Here is an 18426-nt window from a genome sequence, read left to right on the forward strand (position 1 = left end):
CTTGATTATCATACACATTGTAAGGAGAGTGATCACTTTAGATAAGCTATTACCAGCAGGAGAGTGGGGTGGGAGGAGGTATTGTTTCATGGTCTCTGTGTATATAATGTCTCCTGCAGTTTCCACAGTATGCATCCGATGAAGTGAGCTGTAGCTCACGAAAGCTCATGCTCAAATAAATTGGTTAGTCTCTAAGGTGCCACAAGTACTCCTTTTCTTTTTGCGAATACAGACTAACATGGCTGTTACTCTGAAACCTGTTATTTCCCCTTGTTTATTCCCCTCCCCCACCTGCACCCTGTTCCTCAGACGTTCTTGTCAACTGCTGGAAATGGCCCACCTTGATTATCACTACAAAAGGTCGTGTGGTTGTCCCCCCCACCACCACCCTCCTGCTGGTAATAGCTCACCTTAAGTGATCACTCTCATTACAGTGTGTATGGTAACACCCATTGTTTCATGTTCTCTATGTATATAAATCTTCCCACTGTATTTTACACTGAATGCATCCGATGAAGTGAGCTGTAGCTCATGAAAGCTTATGCTCAAATAAATTTGTTAGTCTCTAAGGTGCCACAAGTACTTCTGTTCTTTTTACCTAATAGAGACCAATACAAAAGGTCCTCCTGGAACTTGTTCATAGAGCAAAACCCTGGTGAGAAGTCCATCCCCTCACCCAATCCCAGCTGCTTGGAATGTGGGAAGAAGGGGATGTAGCAGAAAAATCTACTAATAGTATGGTGTAAGATCAAAACTCTCCTCCTTCCCGCAAAAAAACCCATACAGGAGTCAATCCTGTGCTCACAGAAATTGAAGTCCAATCTCCCATTATCAGAAGTCAAACTTCACCTCTTATATCCAGTTCTCCTGTTTGTCACTTTCCCAAATTTACCTCTCTTTACCCATCTGAAATGTAAGTTATACTTTTTTGCATACTCCCTCCAAGTCAGTGCACATCGTACCCTCTTGCAACTAAACTGTACCCTACATGGCTGAAGTTGCTGGTTAATTTGACCTAATTGGAACTTTTGAAAATTTTACAAGTGCCTTAAGACCTTAAATGCCTAAATAATTTTAGAAAATGGGATTTTGGAGACTAACTCACATTGAAAGTGTATGGGACTTGAGTACTTTTGAAAATTTTATCCCTAGAGACTTCTATGGGAGTTTCATGCTTACAAAAGATATAAATCCCTTGGACTATACTGTTCTTTTCATACATTCACAATTCTGTACCTCTAAAATGAGGAGTAAACTCATTCTGTGGCTTCACACACTACTCAGGCCTTTGGCCACTCTCATAATCTGCCCCCACCTCTTTTGATCAAGGGCATTTTTTCCCCTCCATTGATGGTAATTCATAATAAGAGCTCTTAGGTCTTGCTCAATATTATCCCATCTTCTCCTTGCTCAGCCATGAAGTTGCCACCCTAAGGATGTCCTTTCCACAGACACTTAGTTGATCCATCTTCCATCCTACCCATGTGCCCTGCCCACTGAAGTCCTTGGAATTTCACTACATTTACTATAGTTGGCTCTCCACAGACTTCCCGCAATTCCCTATTAAGAAGTTACCTAAAATTCCATTTTTTTTCTTTTGTATTTTGATATAAACCAGCATATATACACACAAAGAGGAAGTCTGAGAAAATGTGAAAAAAACACAAACCTCTGATCTGTCTATCAATTACTCTCATTTCTTTCCTCATCTTCAGCGACCATTCATTGACCTAAAAATAAAGACAGGAAAAAGAGAAAGCATAAAAGATACCATAACAAACTGACTTTATACAGTACACTCCCAGTTGTCCAAATTCCCTTCATCCAAATATCCTACTTATCTGACTACATGGTGCATCCTTTCTCTGCAAACAGCATCCACCTACCACGGGATTGCAGGGTTCAAGGAGCCAATTTACAGCAATGCTTTTAATTCATGCTACACCAGTGCAACAACGTATTCACTCAAATTATGGTTAAAGCTACGTTTTAGTCATGGGTGTTTTTAGTCAAAGTCATGGACAGGTCACGGGCAGTAAACAAAAATTCACAGCCCGTGACCTGTCCATGATTTTTACTATACACCCTTAACTTAAATTTGGGCAGGGGGCCACAGGTGCTCTGGGAAGGGGGGCCGTTCAGGGATGCCACAGGGGCTGGGGGAGGTGGCCCAGAACCCGGCTAATGATTGAGGGGGGGTGCAGCGCACGGCCTGGGACCCCTGCTGGTGCTGCGGAGGAGGGTTGGCGGGGCTGGCAGGGGCTCCCTACTCAGCTGTGTGTCCCCCTGCAGCTCCTAGGCTGCAGAGGGGCCGGGGACTCCGCACGCTGCTCCTGCAGGAAGCTGCGCAGCTGGCGCTTGCATTGGCCAGGAACCGCCGCCAATGGAAGTTGCGGGGGCGAGGCCTGCGGGCACAGGTAGACTGCAGAGCCCCCAGCCCCTCCACGTAAGAGCTGCAGGGCCATGGAAGTGGGAGCCCCCCAACCCAAGGTAAGCACCACCAGCCCCGCACCTCCCAACCCACTGCCCCTAGCTCCCTCCCACACACCCAGACTGCTGCTACTGGCCCAGGGGCTGCCCAGCTTGGGCAGCCCCGGAGCCAGCACCAGCTGCTGCAGACGTCATGGAAAGTCACAGAATCCAGGGATTCACAGCCTTAATTATGGTTCCATGGCTGCAACATTGTATCCAGTGCAAAGTGCAGCTCACAATAACTAGTTGTATCCATAGCGGCATCTCTAGTCAGCTCTCATCTCTGACCCCACAATCCAGGAAATAGCCCCTCCCAGTGATCAGCAGGCAGGGGTCACATTAACACTGCAACCACGGAGAGGCCATATCCAGCCACAGCTCAGGACAGGCAGCCTGGGCAGTGGGACAGCCACAGAGGGGTGGGGTGTGCAGGGACTGACAGGGAGAGTGCAGCCACTCATTGGCTCATAGTCCAGAATAGTAACAATAGCACACGATCGGTAAAGCAATACCTCAGACTCTTTAGCCCGCCCAGCTGTATCTGGACCATTACAGCCTCCCAGCCCATACCTAGAACCTACTTCAAAGTAGCACTTCCATGTGTCTGAATGGCCGGTTAGCAGAAAGTTTCAGGTGTCCCCCAGGCCATTCAGGTAAATGGGGGTGTACTTTATTTTTAAAAAGTGGTTCTTTTATGTAGCTTTTAGATGCATATTTTCAGAATCAATGCTTCAGAAATGCAACAAACCTCTTTCCCTGGGGGCACAAATATCCTGCACTGATATATGCACATTTGGCATGCATGACCAAAGAACCTCCTAATGCCAGCTAGCAAAGGGGCACAGATGGGATGCACAGAGGTTACAAAAACATCTTAATTCTGGCACGTACATCCTGGTTCACCAAAGAATGTAATGCAAGGTATCAGAGGAAAGCCTGGTCACGCTGGTTATGAATATCATCGTGAAACATATGTATTACTACTTAAGGAGCTATGTAACAAAAACCTGTTCTGACAGTTTGTATCACTGTGTTAATCCCCAGCAGAAGTGAAAAAAAAAACAACCCTGAAGGGGTTAAGATGGCTCAGAAGGGGCCAATTAGGCCACATTTGGGGAAGAGCCAGAGACTGGGAAAGGCTAATTGATGATGAAGCTCAGCTGGATGGAGGCATGCTGAGCTCCTACAAAGCCAGAAAGTTTGCAGCAGCAGGAGACTTGATAATATTCAGGCACTTTAACAGTCATAATGAGCTATAGGGAAGAAACAAAACTGATCTAAATGGTAAACGCTTGGAACAATTTACTAATGTGCATAACTTGGTAATATTGAATACAGGAGCACATAGTAGATTTAATTCTGTGGATGTATCCTTTTGTGTTAGATTTGGGAATTGCAAAATATAGGTAGTAAAAGCACTGGGAAATATATAAAGATGACAGAATGGGAAGTGATGACTTCCCTACACTTATTGAGTACCAAGGTTGAGGAGATGTCAAAAAACACAAAAAGTTCCTAAACCGGAATTTTTGAAAAGCTGATTGGGGCCTTTTCAAGATTGTTATGTATATTTATGTAGTAACTATACAACTGACAACCTAGGAGAATTCTATTACAATCTAATAAAAGGAATTACAGCAACAGCTGATCTGGTCATCTACAAAACATCAAATTGCCACTAGTTTAGAAATCTAGTTCCCTGAGGGAATGAGGGTTGCAAATTAGCAATAAAGGAAAGAAGGCATACAAGCAAGCAAAATACATGATGAATAGTAAAGACCTAAAGAATTCTAAAAGATGTAAGGCAGCCACACAAAGGATTATCAAAGACACAAAATTTGGCTAAATTTCTTTGGGAAACTGAACAAAGATTCAAAGCTTTCAGAAATATATAAACAAATTCAAAGAATGAATGGAAGTTGAAGTAAGTGTATACCTGGTGTTACAGTTAACAATGAAATTGAGGTCTCCAATTTGGGAAAGGCAGACATTTTAGCAAAGTAATTAATTCCAAAAGGTCAGTAGTGAAATGAATCAAAGCAATGAGCTTTGTGAGGGGAAAAAAGGAGATTTATTGAGGAAAACTGAACTATTAAATGGCTGGAGGGAATATACTGATTATGTGTTAAACAAAACTTTAGAATACAAGGGCTTTATTGCAGCCAACAAAAAGACAGTTCCAGGTAAAGATAAAGTAAGTAATGAAATGCTCTAGTGTTTGTCAGAAGGGAGTCTAAAGATTCTATTGTGGTTATATAATAATACTGTGTAGCGTGGAAAGGACTGCTGTCAGTAAAATGGAAACAAGCATTCGTGATACCAATTTGGAAACCAGGCAAAGTACATACAGGACCCGATACTTATAGGCCAACATTTGTGGTGTGTGTAGACTAACATGTAGACATCTGTCAGCTGAGAGCAGAAAAACCTTTTGTCTCATGCCTGCTGCTATACAGAAGCAAATAAGTGGCCACATAGAAATATTCACATTAGTGCAGAACTGGGTTCCACTGCGCTTCCTGTCCTATCTGTTGTTTAGATGATGGACTTAGATGCAGGAGATCTGGTCCCAGCTCTGCCACAGATTTCCTGTGTGACCTAGGACAAGTCACTTAATGCCTATGTGCCATGTTTTCTCATCTGTAAAGCATGGATTATATTTCTTTATCTTACAATGGGTGTGACGGGGAAAGGCACAGCAAGACTACCTACTCAACCAAGTAGATACATCCCAACTGCTGAGATTCATATTTGGGGCTCCAAGGTTGACACCTCTACTTCTTGGAGTGAAGAGAAGGGACCACTGCAGCTGCAAGCAAAGAGAGTAGGACGCCATGCTGTTGACTCTGGGGTGGGAGAGCGGGGTCTGCCACCATCACTCCAAATGGGAGACAGAGCCACAGGGGACCCATCTCAATGTGAGCAGCCTTAATCCAGTCCTGTATTCACCTACTGTACAGCACTGCCTATACTTACAGAGTCCATAGAAGAGTCTTCAAATTTGGGTGCCCAAGTTTCCTTTCTGAAATGGTTGCAGTTCCAAACTTCTAGCCACATGTTCCTTTACTGCTGTATCTAAAATAGTCTCTGTCCAACCTAGAGTCACAACTTCACATCATATTTGCAGCATTGTTTTCTCCTTGCTGAATTGGTAGTCACTGATCCCACACAGAGCAACAGAAGTTTTAGACCTGCTTTCCTCTGCTCAGCACAGTGCAATTCACAAGCACCAGTGTCTGCTTTTTAAATAATGTCTATAGCACCACAGAGGCGTATGATATATAAAGGAAAGGAACTGAAGAATTTGACCTAAATTACACAAGGTTCAGCCAAAGGCAGAAGAGGAATGGATTACACACCCACTTGCATCAGTTTAACTAAAAGTATTTTTAAACTGATCTAGTTAAGCCAGTGCAAATTTTTATGCAGTCTTAGTTCAGTTTAAGAGTGGCCTATTTTAATTTGGTAGAGACTGCTAAGCTAAACTGAAATAAGCTACCCAAAACAAAACGGAAGCGTCTACAGAGTGTTTTTCATCCATTTAACTATATCAGTTTAAAAACCGAGTTAAATGAAACTGCTTCATCTCTTGCATGTACAGAAGGCCAAAGTAATCTGTCAATGTATTGTTAAGAACTGGCACAAGGCTTGACAATTTTGCCAGACATCTTTTAGCCATAAAATTAATTAGACAGGATTCAGTCCCGACCCCCAGCTCCAATCCCTTATGGCAGGGGTTCTCAAACTGTGGGTCGGGACCCTGCAGGGGGTCACTCGGCTATTACATGAGGGGGTCGCGAGCCGTCAGCTTCCATCCTAAACCCCGCTTTGCCTTCAGCATTTATAATGGTGTTAAATAGATAAAAGTGTTTTTAATTTATAAGGGGTGGGGGTCGCACTCAGAGGCTTGCTATGTGAAAGCGGTGAGTTTGAGATGCACTGCCTTATGGGCTACCTCCACGCAAGCCGTCAGTTACAGCCTGTTGCCTCTATGGGCTGCACCAACAGGAGTACTGGAGGCAGGCCCCCATTGCAGCCCCCATCCATCCCAGGGGGCCAGCTGCTTCACTGACACCCCTCAGGATGTAGGTACCTGGCCCGCTGGGACCCGGTCACAGCAGCCCCACTGATGTTGGGGGCTCTGATCCTCTCAGCGGCCAGCCCCACTCCCTCAGCACCCAACCCAGCCCCATGGCGGCCCCCCTTCATAGACTAAAATCATAGACTATCAGGGTTGGAAGGGACCTCAGGAGGTCATCTAGTCCAACCCCCTTGCTTGAAACAGGACCAATCCCCAATTTTTGCCCCAATCCCTAAATGGCCCCCTCAAGGATTGAACTCACAACCCTGGGTTTAGCAGGCCAACGCTCAAACCACTGAGCCAGCCATCCCTCCCCCCTTCAACTCGACCTCCCCCTTTCAGCATTACCCGCCCCCCCCCCACCATGGCGGCCACCCCCTCACAAAGCCCCCCCCTACATAGCACCCAACCCCGTGGCGGCCGCCCCTTCACCCCCCCCCGTCCCCACTCTCAGCCTCTCCCCCCCAGCAGGGTGTTCGCCCCTTCACTGCCCCGCCCCCGCAGTGTGCCCGGCCCCACCCCTTCAGCGGCCGCCCCGCCCCTAAGGCGCCCTCGTCCCCCACCCTCCCGGGGGGCGGCGAACGCGCCTTCTCCCGCGGGTGCCCCCCGCCATTACCAGCTCCTTGGGCGGCTTCTCCGGCGTTTTCCCGAAAAGACCCATCGCTGACCAACAAAACAGCGACTCCTGGCCCTTCCGGCTTCCCGTCCCCTCCTCCACTGGCGGGCGGGGAGCCAGCCACACACATTGCGCAGTCGCAGCTTACCTCCCTCCTCCTCCTGCCTTGCGGCGCGAGGCTCATTCGCGTACCACTGCGCGTGCGGCCACGGCACCCCTGCCGCCTCTGAGGGGAAACAAACCCCAAGCTCCCGCCTTTGCGCATGCGTCCCTTTTCTTTCCTGCCTGCCTCCCTCCCTCCGTCTCGGAGGCGGCACTGCGCGTGCGTTCCCTCCTTCCGGGGCTGGTGGCAGGGCCGTTCTGTTCCTCGCCTCGGCCGCTAGGGGGCGTTTAACCCTGGCTGCGGATGAGAGTAATAGAAAATCATGCTGGAAGGAGGGGTGGGTGGGGAGAAGGGAGAGGAGGTGGACAGCGGAGGCCACAGGTGCGTGGTGCATTGACCCACTTCTCCCTGCACCCCAGCATGTGTCAGTCCCATAGCCGGGGCTGCCCAGCTGAGACAGAATTTTCCATAGGTCCAGGGATATTAAGTCCTACCCTGAGGATCTGGCCTCAGGCAGGCGGTCACAGCTGGGAACCTGCCCACCTGCTGCCCAGACTTCTGAATTGTTACACTCTCCCATAAGCAGCTGTCACAATTCAGGGCACCTGCATTCCCCCTCTATGGTCCTGCAAAGTCCCCCTTGTCTCAGGCTGCGGCCTCTCCCGCTGTCACAGCAGGTGGGTGGAGGACGTGAGTCTCTCTCCTTCCTGATCAGGATTTTTTCCAGGCTGCACAATTCCCTGCCTACACTGAATTCCCCAGCAAGTCAGACTGCTGAAGGTGGCCTGTTTTGGCTTCTGAGAGCCTATAAAATAGCATAATTGCCCACAGTTAAGCTACCATACAGCCATTGCTAGACAAATACATTTATTCTTAAGGAAAAAGCATTACAGAGAAAGTATATTTCAACAATAAAAGAAGCTATATGCACACTAATGAGTTTACCAGAGATCAACCCAACTTCAACAAGGCCACAAGCTCATACCAGCTATTAGCTCAAACAAAACACACCCCTAAACCTGTGAGTGATTCCTTTATAGTTTGGAAAAAGAAAAGGAGTATTTGTGGCACCTTAGAGACTAACCAATTTATTTGAGCATAAGCTTTCGTGAGCTACAGCTCACTTCATCGGATGCATAAAGTGGAAAATACAGTGAGGAGACCAGACCATGCAAAAATGGATGTTTACCATACACATTGTAAGGAGAGTGATCACTTAAGATGAGCTATTACCAGCAGGAGACTGGGGTGGGGGGAGAGAAAACCTTTTGAAGTGATAATCAAGGTGAGCCATTTCCACCACATTTCCAGGAGTTAACCAGAACATCTGAGGAACAGTGGGTGGGGAGAGGGGAGGAATAAACAAGGGGAAATAGTTTTACTTTGTATAATGACTCAACCACTCCCAGTCTCTATTCAAGCCTAACTTAATTGTATCCAATTTGCTGAATTGGAATTAATTTGCAGTCTCTCAAGTCTTACAAGTACTCCTTTTCTTTTTGCGAATACAGACTAACACAGCTGCTACTCTGAAATCTTTATAGTTTGGGTGGCATATGCAAATGTAACCCAAAGAATTCAGCCTTTTGAAGCTTCACCCTGAGGCAGAGACCTTTGTCTGCTGATCACCCATTACAGGTGGACAGCTACTGTAATTCATTGGGGGTCATTTAGCCCCAAGATGTAGGGGTTGTCAACCCTCCAAGATTATCCTGGAGTCTCCAGGCATTAAAGATTAATCTTTAATTAAAGATTAGATCATGTGATGAAACCTCAAGGAACACAACCAACCAAAATTGGCAACCTTATTTGTGGAGAGGGAAAACAAACAAGCTCTGCCCCATCCCCACCCAGCAGGCTGCCCACAGCATCACGACCTGTGTTGATATGAATGGCATGTGTCAAACACTAGCTTACAAAGAGTAAAAACACATCCAAGCAGGCATTGGAATGTACCGTAGCGTTAAATTTTAAAATAAAATCAAGCTTACATGGCTCCCCTGATTTTGTTCATTCTTCTCTCTCTCCTGAAGGCCTCTGCCACATCCCTACACCTCTGTGTCCCCATTCCAATACACATCTTCCACCTTGTGTTCCCCCCCATGGGGTCCTACCAATCATAGGTCTTGTGTCTGTTCTTCCCCTCTACCCTCCCCCCAAACATCAGAGACTTTGCGTATTCCCCCATGTATCTCATCCCACACACTAGGGCCTCTCTGCACCACTATGCCTTGCCCCCACCTCTTTGGCAGGGGCTGTGTGCAATGACCCCATCCCTGCATTCCACACTAGAGCCTACTTCCATCTACCCCTTCTATGCTAGCAACTCTCTGTGTTCAACACCACTTCTGTGTCAGGGGCTTCTTACATCTATCTACCCTCCCTTCTGCTCCCCCCGTGGGCTCTGTGTCCCCCTCTCCTGCCCACTGGCTGTTTATGACCCTTATTTGTCTTTCCACCCCGGGAGAGTCAATATCTCTAGACAAGTGTCTTCTAACTCAGTGGTTTTCAAACTTTTTTTCTGGGGACCCAGTTGAAGAAAATTGTTGACGCCTGTGACCCAGTGGAGCTGGGGATGAGGGGTTTGGGCAGAGAGTTGGGGTACGGGGGTGAGGGCTGAGGGGTGGGGCCAGGAATGAGGGGTTCAGGGTGTGGGATGGGGGCTCTGGGCTGCAGGCTCTAGGGTGCAGCTGAGGATGAGGGGTTTGGGGTGCAGGAGGGGTTCCGAGTTGGCGGGGTTAGGGCTGGGGCAGGGGATTGGGGCACAGACTTACTGGGGTGCAGAGGCAGGCTTCCCACCTGTCCTGGCACCGCAGACCGTGCTGTGCCCCGGAAGCGGCCAGCAGCAGGTCTGGCTCCTAGGTGGAGGCGCACAAGCCTTTGTTCCCAGCCAATGGGAGTGTGGAGCCGGTGCTCAGGGCGGGTGTAGCGTGCAGAGCCCCGTGGCCCCCTGCCTAGAAACCAGACCCGCTACTGGCTGCTTCTGGGGCACAGTGTTGGAACCTTTAGGTACTAGCCTGCTTTAGCTGGGCAGCACCGCCAACAGGACTTTTAACGTCCCAGTTGGCAGTGCTGACCAGAGCCGGTAGGGTCCCTGGGTGCTGAGCAAGGCAACCCCGTGCCTTACATAGTGCAACCCAGTACCGGGTTGTGATCCAAAACTTTGAAAAACACTGTTCTAACTTTAATCTCCTCCCATCCCGCCTCCCCCCGCAGCCTATAGTGCTTGCATTTATTTATCATGTATGTCAACTTAGTTTATATCAATATTAGACAGATTATAATGCCGCCATTATATAAAAACCTAATCCGAGTGCTGTGGTGCTGATTCTCTATCCTATCCATCACCCCAGCACCATCATTTGTCGTTGAACGATGATGCCTACATTCAGGGAAGAAGCCTGTTGTCTTTAGTTACAGATGTAGTCCATTAACAGCAGTTGGACTACTTGTGTAAGGAATAGTGAAAAAACAAGTACCTGAGGCATTGTTTATACAGCACTACACTGGTTTCTGTAAAAGACCACTGCTAGCAAAATGGCATAGTGCAATTGAAGTGAATGGAGCACTGCCAATTTACAGCAGCTGGGGATGTCCCTGCAGTAATTTGCAGCCTGCTCCTGCCATTGCTCCAGCACCTGTGTCGTCTCTTGTGTGCAATCTCCTTTACTTTCAAAACAGTCTTGCAGAATTGTTCTCGGAGCCAGTAACTTTAACAGGCAATACAATCTCATTAGTGTTTTCATTACCATCCACATCATGAGGAAGCACAAGCAAGTAGGTGTAGTGTATAGAGCAGTACATTTTGACAGGTTTTTTTTTCTTCAAGAACAGACCAAGTTTTCCCCTCAGTTACACTGGGGAAGTCCAAAGAGGCAACCTGAATTGTCCCACTTTAAGTTAGAGCAAAATTTGGGATATTGCTTTTGAAGAGATGATGTCTCTTATATGGTGTTGGGAAAGGTACCTGGGGCTAATCCTAATCCTTGCATCAGCCCCTTTAAGCCACGTAAAAGGGACCCAGCACAGCATAATTGAGACCTTAAAAGCCCTATGTCTGTCTGGGAGGGGCTTAGGATCAAGCCTCAATAACTGTGTATATGCTGAGTTAGCAGAGCATAGCATTTGCTCAGGAGATAGTGGTGGATGTGGGTGTTCATATCCTTCTAGATGTCTTATAGTTATAGAAAGAAAATGGTAGCTATCTCCCTACCCTCTTTTCTATGGCTCTAATCTAACTTGAATTGAACAAAGTTGTCCAATTAAAATGTTACATTTACTGTATATATCACTTATCCAGAGACTGCACTGTGCTTTACAAGACAGGCTAGGACTAGTCCTATTTCACTAATGTGGAAACTGAGGTACCAAAGGGTTAAAGTGACTTGCCTGAAATCAGACAAGTTAATGACAGAGTTGGGAATGGAAATCAGGGTTTCCTAATGGCCAGGGCCCTTACTCTAACCCCTAGACCAGGCTTTTTATTATTTTAGTTCCTCAAGGAATATTTGTACAAGGGAGAGTGAGGTTTGGTCATATTTGACCCATTTTCTACGTCCACTACAATAGCCAAACCAGTGTATTCTGAGAAGCTGAGCTGCGTCTTCCTACCTACTTTAGGATTTTACACTACAGCAAAAAGAAAAGGAGTACTTGTGGCACCACTCTCCCTACAATGTGCATGGTAATCACTTTGGATGAGCTATTACCAGCAGGAGAGTGAGTTGGTGTGTGTATGGGGGTGGGGGGGTGAGAAAACCTGGATTTGTGCTGGAAATGGCCCACCTTGATTATCATGCACATTGTAGGGAGAGTGGTCACTTTGGATAAGCTATTACCAGCAGGAGAGTGAGTTTGTGTGTGTGGTTTTTGGAGGGGGGGCGAGGGGGTGAGAGAACCTGGATTTGTGCAGGAAATGGTCCACCTTGATTATCATACACATTGTGAAGAGAGTGGTCACTTTGGATGGGCTATTACCAGCAGGAGAGTGAGTGTGTGTGTGCGGGGGCGGAGGGTGAGAAAACCTGGATTTGTGCTGGAAATGGCCCAACTTAATGATCACTTTAGATAAGCTATTACCAGCAGGAGAGTGAGTTTGTGTGTGTATGGGGGTGGGGTGTGTGTGTGTGAGAAAACCTGGATTTGTGCTGGAAATGGCCCAATGATCACTTTATGATGATCACTTTAGATAAGCTATTACCAGCAGGACAGTGGGGTGGGAGGGGGTATTGTTTCATGGTCTCTGTGTGTATATAATGTCTACTGCAGTTTCCACGGTATGCATCCGATGAAGTGAGCTGTAGCTCACGAAAGCTCATGCTCAAATAAATTGGTTAGTCTCTAAGGTGCCACAAGTACTCCTTTTCTTTTTGCAAAGACAGACTAACACGGCTGTTACTCTGAAACCGTACACTACAGCAGTAATTGAGTACCTTCTGCATAAAACAGAGTGGTGATAGCAAAGTCTCTAGTGGGACTCCACATTTGATCATTTACTTATTACGTATGTACATACCAGGAATACATGATAGTGGTGGTACAAAGGTTTTAACATCACGAGTTTGTCATGGGTACATTATTCACACAAAGCAAATGCTATGAGTCAGTTATGCAGCTGATCCCAGTTGAGTGCAATAAAACCTTCAGGCCACACCATCATGTAATCTGTATATGCCACACGTACTACAGATGAGCTACTTAGGAATATTTTAATTAATTCAGACTTGTACGGGAGCTTAGGGTATCCCTCCTTTGGAATTAAAATCACGCACTTTACATTTTAAATAATTTTCTCTGTTAACCTGTATGTAGACCTAGATTGTGTGCCTTGGTGGGAAAACCCATGGAAGGACTACATTAAAACCATGCAATTGGCACAGTAATATTTTGTACCCATAGAGTGGTCAGGGGAAGTAGCCCTCCTAATCTTCAAGATGGCAGGGCATCCTCAAGAAGCCATGCTGCCATGGCCTCTGCTGTGTATGCCTGACCCTACTGCCCTTCCTCAGTAGGGGGTTGATACCTAATGGGAGTTGGTTTAAATCAGTGGTTCTCAACCAGAGGCACACATACCCCTGGGGATATGCTCTGTTTTCACTAACAAGGTCAGCTCCCAGACTGCTGCGCTGGGCATCACAAAATGGGGAAGAGATGGCCAGTCCTCTGTGGAGATAGAGGTGGTTAGGGACTATTTAGAAAAGCTGGACGTGCACAAGTCCATGGGGCCGGACGAGTTGCATCCAAGAGTGCTGAAGGAATTGGCGGCTGTGATTGCAGAGCCATTGGCCATTATCTTTGAAAACTCGTGGCGAAACGGGGAAGTCCCAGATGACTGGAAAAAGGCTAATGTAGTGCCAATCTTTAAAAAAGGGAAGGAGGAGGATCCTGGGAACTACAGGCCAGTCAGCCTCACCTCAGTCCCTGGAAAAATCATGGAGCAGGTCCTCAAAGAATCAATCCTGAAGCACTTGCATGAGAGGAAAGTGATCAGGAACAGCCAGCATGGATTCACCAAGGGAAGGTCATGCCTGACTAATCTAATCGCCTTTTATGAGATTACTGGTTCTGTGGATGAAGGGAAAGCAGTGGATGTATTGTTTCTTGACTTTAGCAAAGCTTTTGACACGGTCTCCCACAGTATTCTTGTCAGCAAGTTAAGGAAGTATGGGCTGGATGAATGCACTATAAGGTGGGTAGAAAGCTGGCTAGATTGTCGTGCTCAACGGGTAGTGTTCAATGGCTCCATGTCTAGTTGGCAGCCGGTATCAAGTGGAGTACCCCAAGGGTCGGTCCTGGGGCCGGTTTTGTTCAATATCTTCATAAATGATCTGGAGGATGGTGTGGATTGCACTCTCAGCAAATTTGCGGATGATACTAAACTGGGAGGAGTGGTAGATACGCTGGAGGGGAGGGATAGGATACAGAAGGACCTAGACAAATTGGAGGATTGGGCCAAAAGAAATCTGATGAGGTTCAATAAGGATAAGTGCAGGGTCCTGCACTTAGGACGGAAGAACCCAATGCACAGCTACAGACTAGGGACCGAATGGCTAGGCAGCAGTTCTGCGGAAAAGGACCTAGGGGTGACAGTGGACGAGAAGCTGGATATGAGTCAGCAGTGTGCCCTTGTTGCCAAGAAGGCCAATGGCATTTTGGGATGTATAAGTAGGGGCATAGCGAGCAGATCGAGGGACGTGATCATTCCCCTCTATTCGACATTGGTGAGGCCTCATCTGGAGTACTGTGTCCAGTTTTGGGCCCCACACTTCAAGAAGGATGTGGATAAATTGGAGAGAGTCCAGCGAAGGGCAACAAAAATGATTAGGGGACTGGAACACATGAGTTATGAGGAGAGGCTGAGGGAGCTGGGATTGTTTAGCCTGCAGAAGAGAAGAATGAAGGGGGATTTGATAGCTGCTTTCAACTACCTGAAAGGGGGTTCCAAAGAGGATGGCTCTAGGCTGTTCTCAATGGTAGCAGATGACAGAACGAGGAATAATGGTCTCAAGTTGCAGTGGGGGAGGTTTAGATTGGATATTAGGAAAAACTTTTTCACTAAGAGGGTGATGAAACACTGGAATGCGTTACCTAGGGAGGTAGAATCTCCCTACTTTGAGCTACTCAGTCAATAGACTTAATGAGGTGCAAGAGACTTCGAGAGAATGTCTTTATGTTCTTCTAGCTCAGATGCACTGGAATAAATAATACCCCTAACAATGAACAGAACTCTTTCCTTCCTTAGAGGTTTTTAAGGTCAGGCTTGACAAAGCCTTGGCTGGGATGATTTAACTGGGAATTGGTCCGGCTTCGAGCAGGGGGTTGGACTAGATGACCTTCTGGGGTCCCTTCCAACCCTGATATTCTATGATTCTATGATATGCAGAGGTCTTCCAGGGGGTACATCAACTCATCTAGACATTTGCCTAGTTTTACAACAGGCTACAAAAAAAGTACTAGTGAAGTCACTACAGACTAAAATTTCATGCAGACAGTAACTTTTTACACTGCTCTATATACTAGACATTGAAATGTAAATACAATATTTATATTCTACTTGATTTATTTTATAATTATATGGTAAAAATGAGAACGTAACAGTAAGCAATTTTTCAGAAATAGTGTACTGTGACACTTTTGTATTTTTATGTCTGATCTTGTAATCAAGTAGTTTAAGTGAGGTGAAACTTGGGGTATGCAATCCTGAAGGGGGTACAGTAGTCTAGAGAGTTTGAGAGCCAATGGTTTAAATTAAACACAGATAGTTTAGAGTTCTCACACTGCTCTGCCACTGATTTGCTGTGTGGCCTTGGGCAGGTCATTTCACCTCTCTGCCTTAGTTTATCTGTAAACTGAGGAATACCTACCAAGATCATGGCACGGTAAGGAGTGGTGGTTGGGAGAATTAGTTAATGACTGTAGAAGGGTTTGACGAGGGTTAAGTATCACTAAGCAGTGCACGTGAAGAAATACAGGATTTTTAGAACAAGGTAAAAGAAAAGGGCATGAACCATCCTACTCTAATTACAGTAGCTACATATCATTATACTTGCCTTCATTATTTAATTCCCAGAACAAGACCATTTAACACTTACAAATATTTATTGTTCATCTCAGTCTCCTTCCTAAATCTTACCCAGTATGAGCAGGTATTTTCTAGAGAAGAGTTCTGTTCATTGTTAGGGGTATTATTTATTCCAGTGCATCTGAGCTAGAAGAACATAAAGACATTCTCTCGAAGTCTCTTGCACCTCATTAAGTCTATTGACTGAGTAGCTCAAAGTTGGTCATTTTGCATTTTCACTTGTTGAACTCTCAGACCAGACTCTTTCTTAGAACACTGCACTTCTAAGACCCTTTTCACCCAAAGATTTCAAGACATGTTACAAATATTCATGAAATCCAACTGAACAACAAACTACCCAAATTGTGCCAATATTATTTGTTTTATATTCTCAGCCTTTCGCCTATTCTTATCTCTTAGATTGTAAACACTGGGATAGGGAGTGTCTCTGTGTTTGTATAGCATGCAGCATAATAGACTCGATCCTGACTGCAGCCTTTGGGTGCTACTGTAACAAGAGTTTAATATAATAAATGCACCCCATTGCCATTGCTTCTCAGCTGAAACTGTCAACAAAGATACCAAATGCGGTGGTTTTTGAAATAGACTGTCCACTACGAACTAGACTGAGACCATTAATTTTACAAAGGCGACCAAACAGACAGCAGATGCCAAAGATCTGAGTCACTACTTACTGCTCATGATCTGGAGACCTACAGCAGCGAGATTCTCTTTCATTACCACAAGTCATCCTTGTAAAACTAGGTTTCAGAGTAGCAGCCGTGTTAGTCTGTATCCGCAAAAAGAAAAGGAGGACTTTTGGCACCTTAGAGACTAACCAATTTATTTGAGCATAAGCTTTCGTGAGCTACAGCTCACTTCATCGGATGCATGTAAAACTAGTGTGTCTGTGTCCTCTATATGCCTCCTTCTGACTGTCCAAACTATTGGCTTATTTCTCAAACAGAAATAGACTTCTACAGCAGCAGTGACCATTAGAACCATCTTTGACTGAAATGGACATCCACTCACTATTGCTTGCAAATCAAGGACAGTACCCACTCAGTTTTCACATTACAATGACAACTTTCTGTAACCCACAGTGTATGCTTAGCCCAAAGGTGCACTCTGCCTGATCATTACTGTAGTAGTGTTGTATAGAACTGTTCATCTTAGGAAAGAGATTATGAAGGAGGGATATGATAGAGGGCTATAAAATCATTAATGATGTGGAGTGTTATTTATCCCTTCACATATCAGAAAAACCAAAGATCACCCAAAGAAATCAATAGGCAGCACATTTAAAACAAACAAAAGGAAGTACTTCATCACACAACACAGTCAACCTGTGGAACTTCTTGTCATGTGATTTTGTGAAGGGAAAAGCATAACTGGGTTCAAAAAAGAATTAGGTAAGTTCATAGAGAATAGGTCCCTCAATGGCTATTAGCCAGCATGGTCAGGGACATAACCCCATGCTCTGGGTGCAGAGCCGTCCCTACCCATATGCAAAGCATACAGCTGCATAGGGCACCAGGAAATTTGAGGCACCAAATTTCCTGGTGCCCTACGCAGCTGTGTGCTGCTCCAGTCCCTGCTCTGCCTCTTCCCCGTGGCCTCCGCCCCTACTCCGCCCCTTCCCCAAGCCCCCGCCCCTGCTCCGCCCCAGCCCCACCCCCACCCCCCTGAGGACTGCAGCAGGGGTCGGGCCTGCACTCACCAGTGGCAAGTAGAGCGACCCGGGCCCAGCGTGCTCCACTCCACCGGCTCCCAGCCGTGGCGCTGGCAAGTGCTGGTGGGCGGTTCCCCCTGCCCTCCAAGGCTAGGAGCCAGGGGAGCAAAGCAGAGCAGAGCAGGCTGGAGCCGGGTCGCTCCACTTCCCACCGCCCCGTGAGTGCAGGGCTCAGCCCGCCCTGCACTCACCAGGCAGTAGGAAGTGGAAAGACTCGGCCCCAGCCCGCTATGCTACGCCGGCTCGTGCTGGGGGGTGGTTTCCCCCCTACCCTGCCCCCCCCCATGGAGGCCTGGTGGGGGCTGCGTAGCGCATCAGAATGGCTAGGGACGACCCTGTCCGGGTGTCCCTAAACCTCCAACTGCCAGAAGCTGAGACCACACAACAGAGGATGGATAAACAGTTACCCACCTTTTTGTAACTGTTGTTCTTCAAGATGTGCTGCTCACGTCCTTTCCATTGTAGATGTACGCACACCCACAGTGTGGCCAGAGACTTTTGCCTTAGCGGTACCTGTAGGGCTGGCTGTGGCACCCTTTGGAGTGCTGTGCTCCTGGCGTGGTAGATCAGACACTGCCGGCCCTGGGCCCTCTCGGTTCCTTTTTGCCAACAACTCCAACAGAGGGGCAGGAGGGCGGGTAATGAAATGGACATGAGCAACACATCTCAAAGAACAACAGTTACAAAAAGGTGGGTAACCATTTTTTCTTCTTCAAGTGCTTGCTCATGTCAAGTCCATTGTAGGTGACTCACAAGCCGAATTCCCTGCGGGGGGCACGGAGTTCACAGTTCTTGCAGATTGGAGTACTGCTCTGCCAAAACCAGCATCAGCCGGAGCCTGCTGGGTCAGCATATAGTGTGA

The 18426-nt window shown here is 46.8% G+C and overlaps 1 protein-coding gene across 4 annotated transcripts in view; it reads right to left on the minus strand.

The window, feature by feature from the left end:
- The window catches only part of CHMP3 (charged multivesicular body protein 3), a 34566-nt gene that overhangs the window by 12489 nt on the left and 3651 nt on the right, over positions 1 to 18426 (minus strand). The window contains exons 1-2 of one of the 4 annotated variants that reach the window (XM_073342878.2): positions 7318 to 7478; positions 1670 to 1730 (exon numbers count right to left, since the gene is read on the minus strand). In XM_073342878.2, coding sequence (XP_073198979.1) covers positions 1670 to 1730; positions 7318 to 7434 — 178 coding nt within the window. In that variant the 5' untranslated portion in view covers positions 7435 to 7478. The other 3 variants (XM_073342879.2, XM_078852608.1, XM_073342880.2) reach the window with 3 other exon arrangements.

Source organism: Lepidochelys kempii, chromosome 4 (genome assembly GCF_965140285.1).
Source record: "Lepidochelys kempii isolate rLepKem1 chromosome 4, rLepKem1.hap1, whole genome shotgun sequence".
Taxonomy (NCBI): Eukaryota; Metazoa; Chordata; order Testudines; family Cheloniidae; genus Lepidochelys; species Lepidochelys kempii.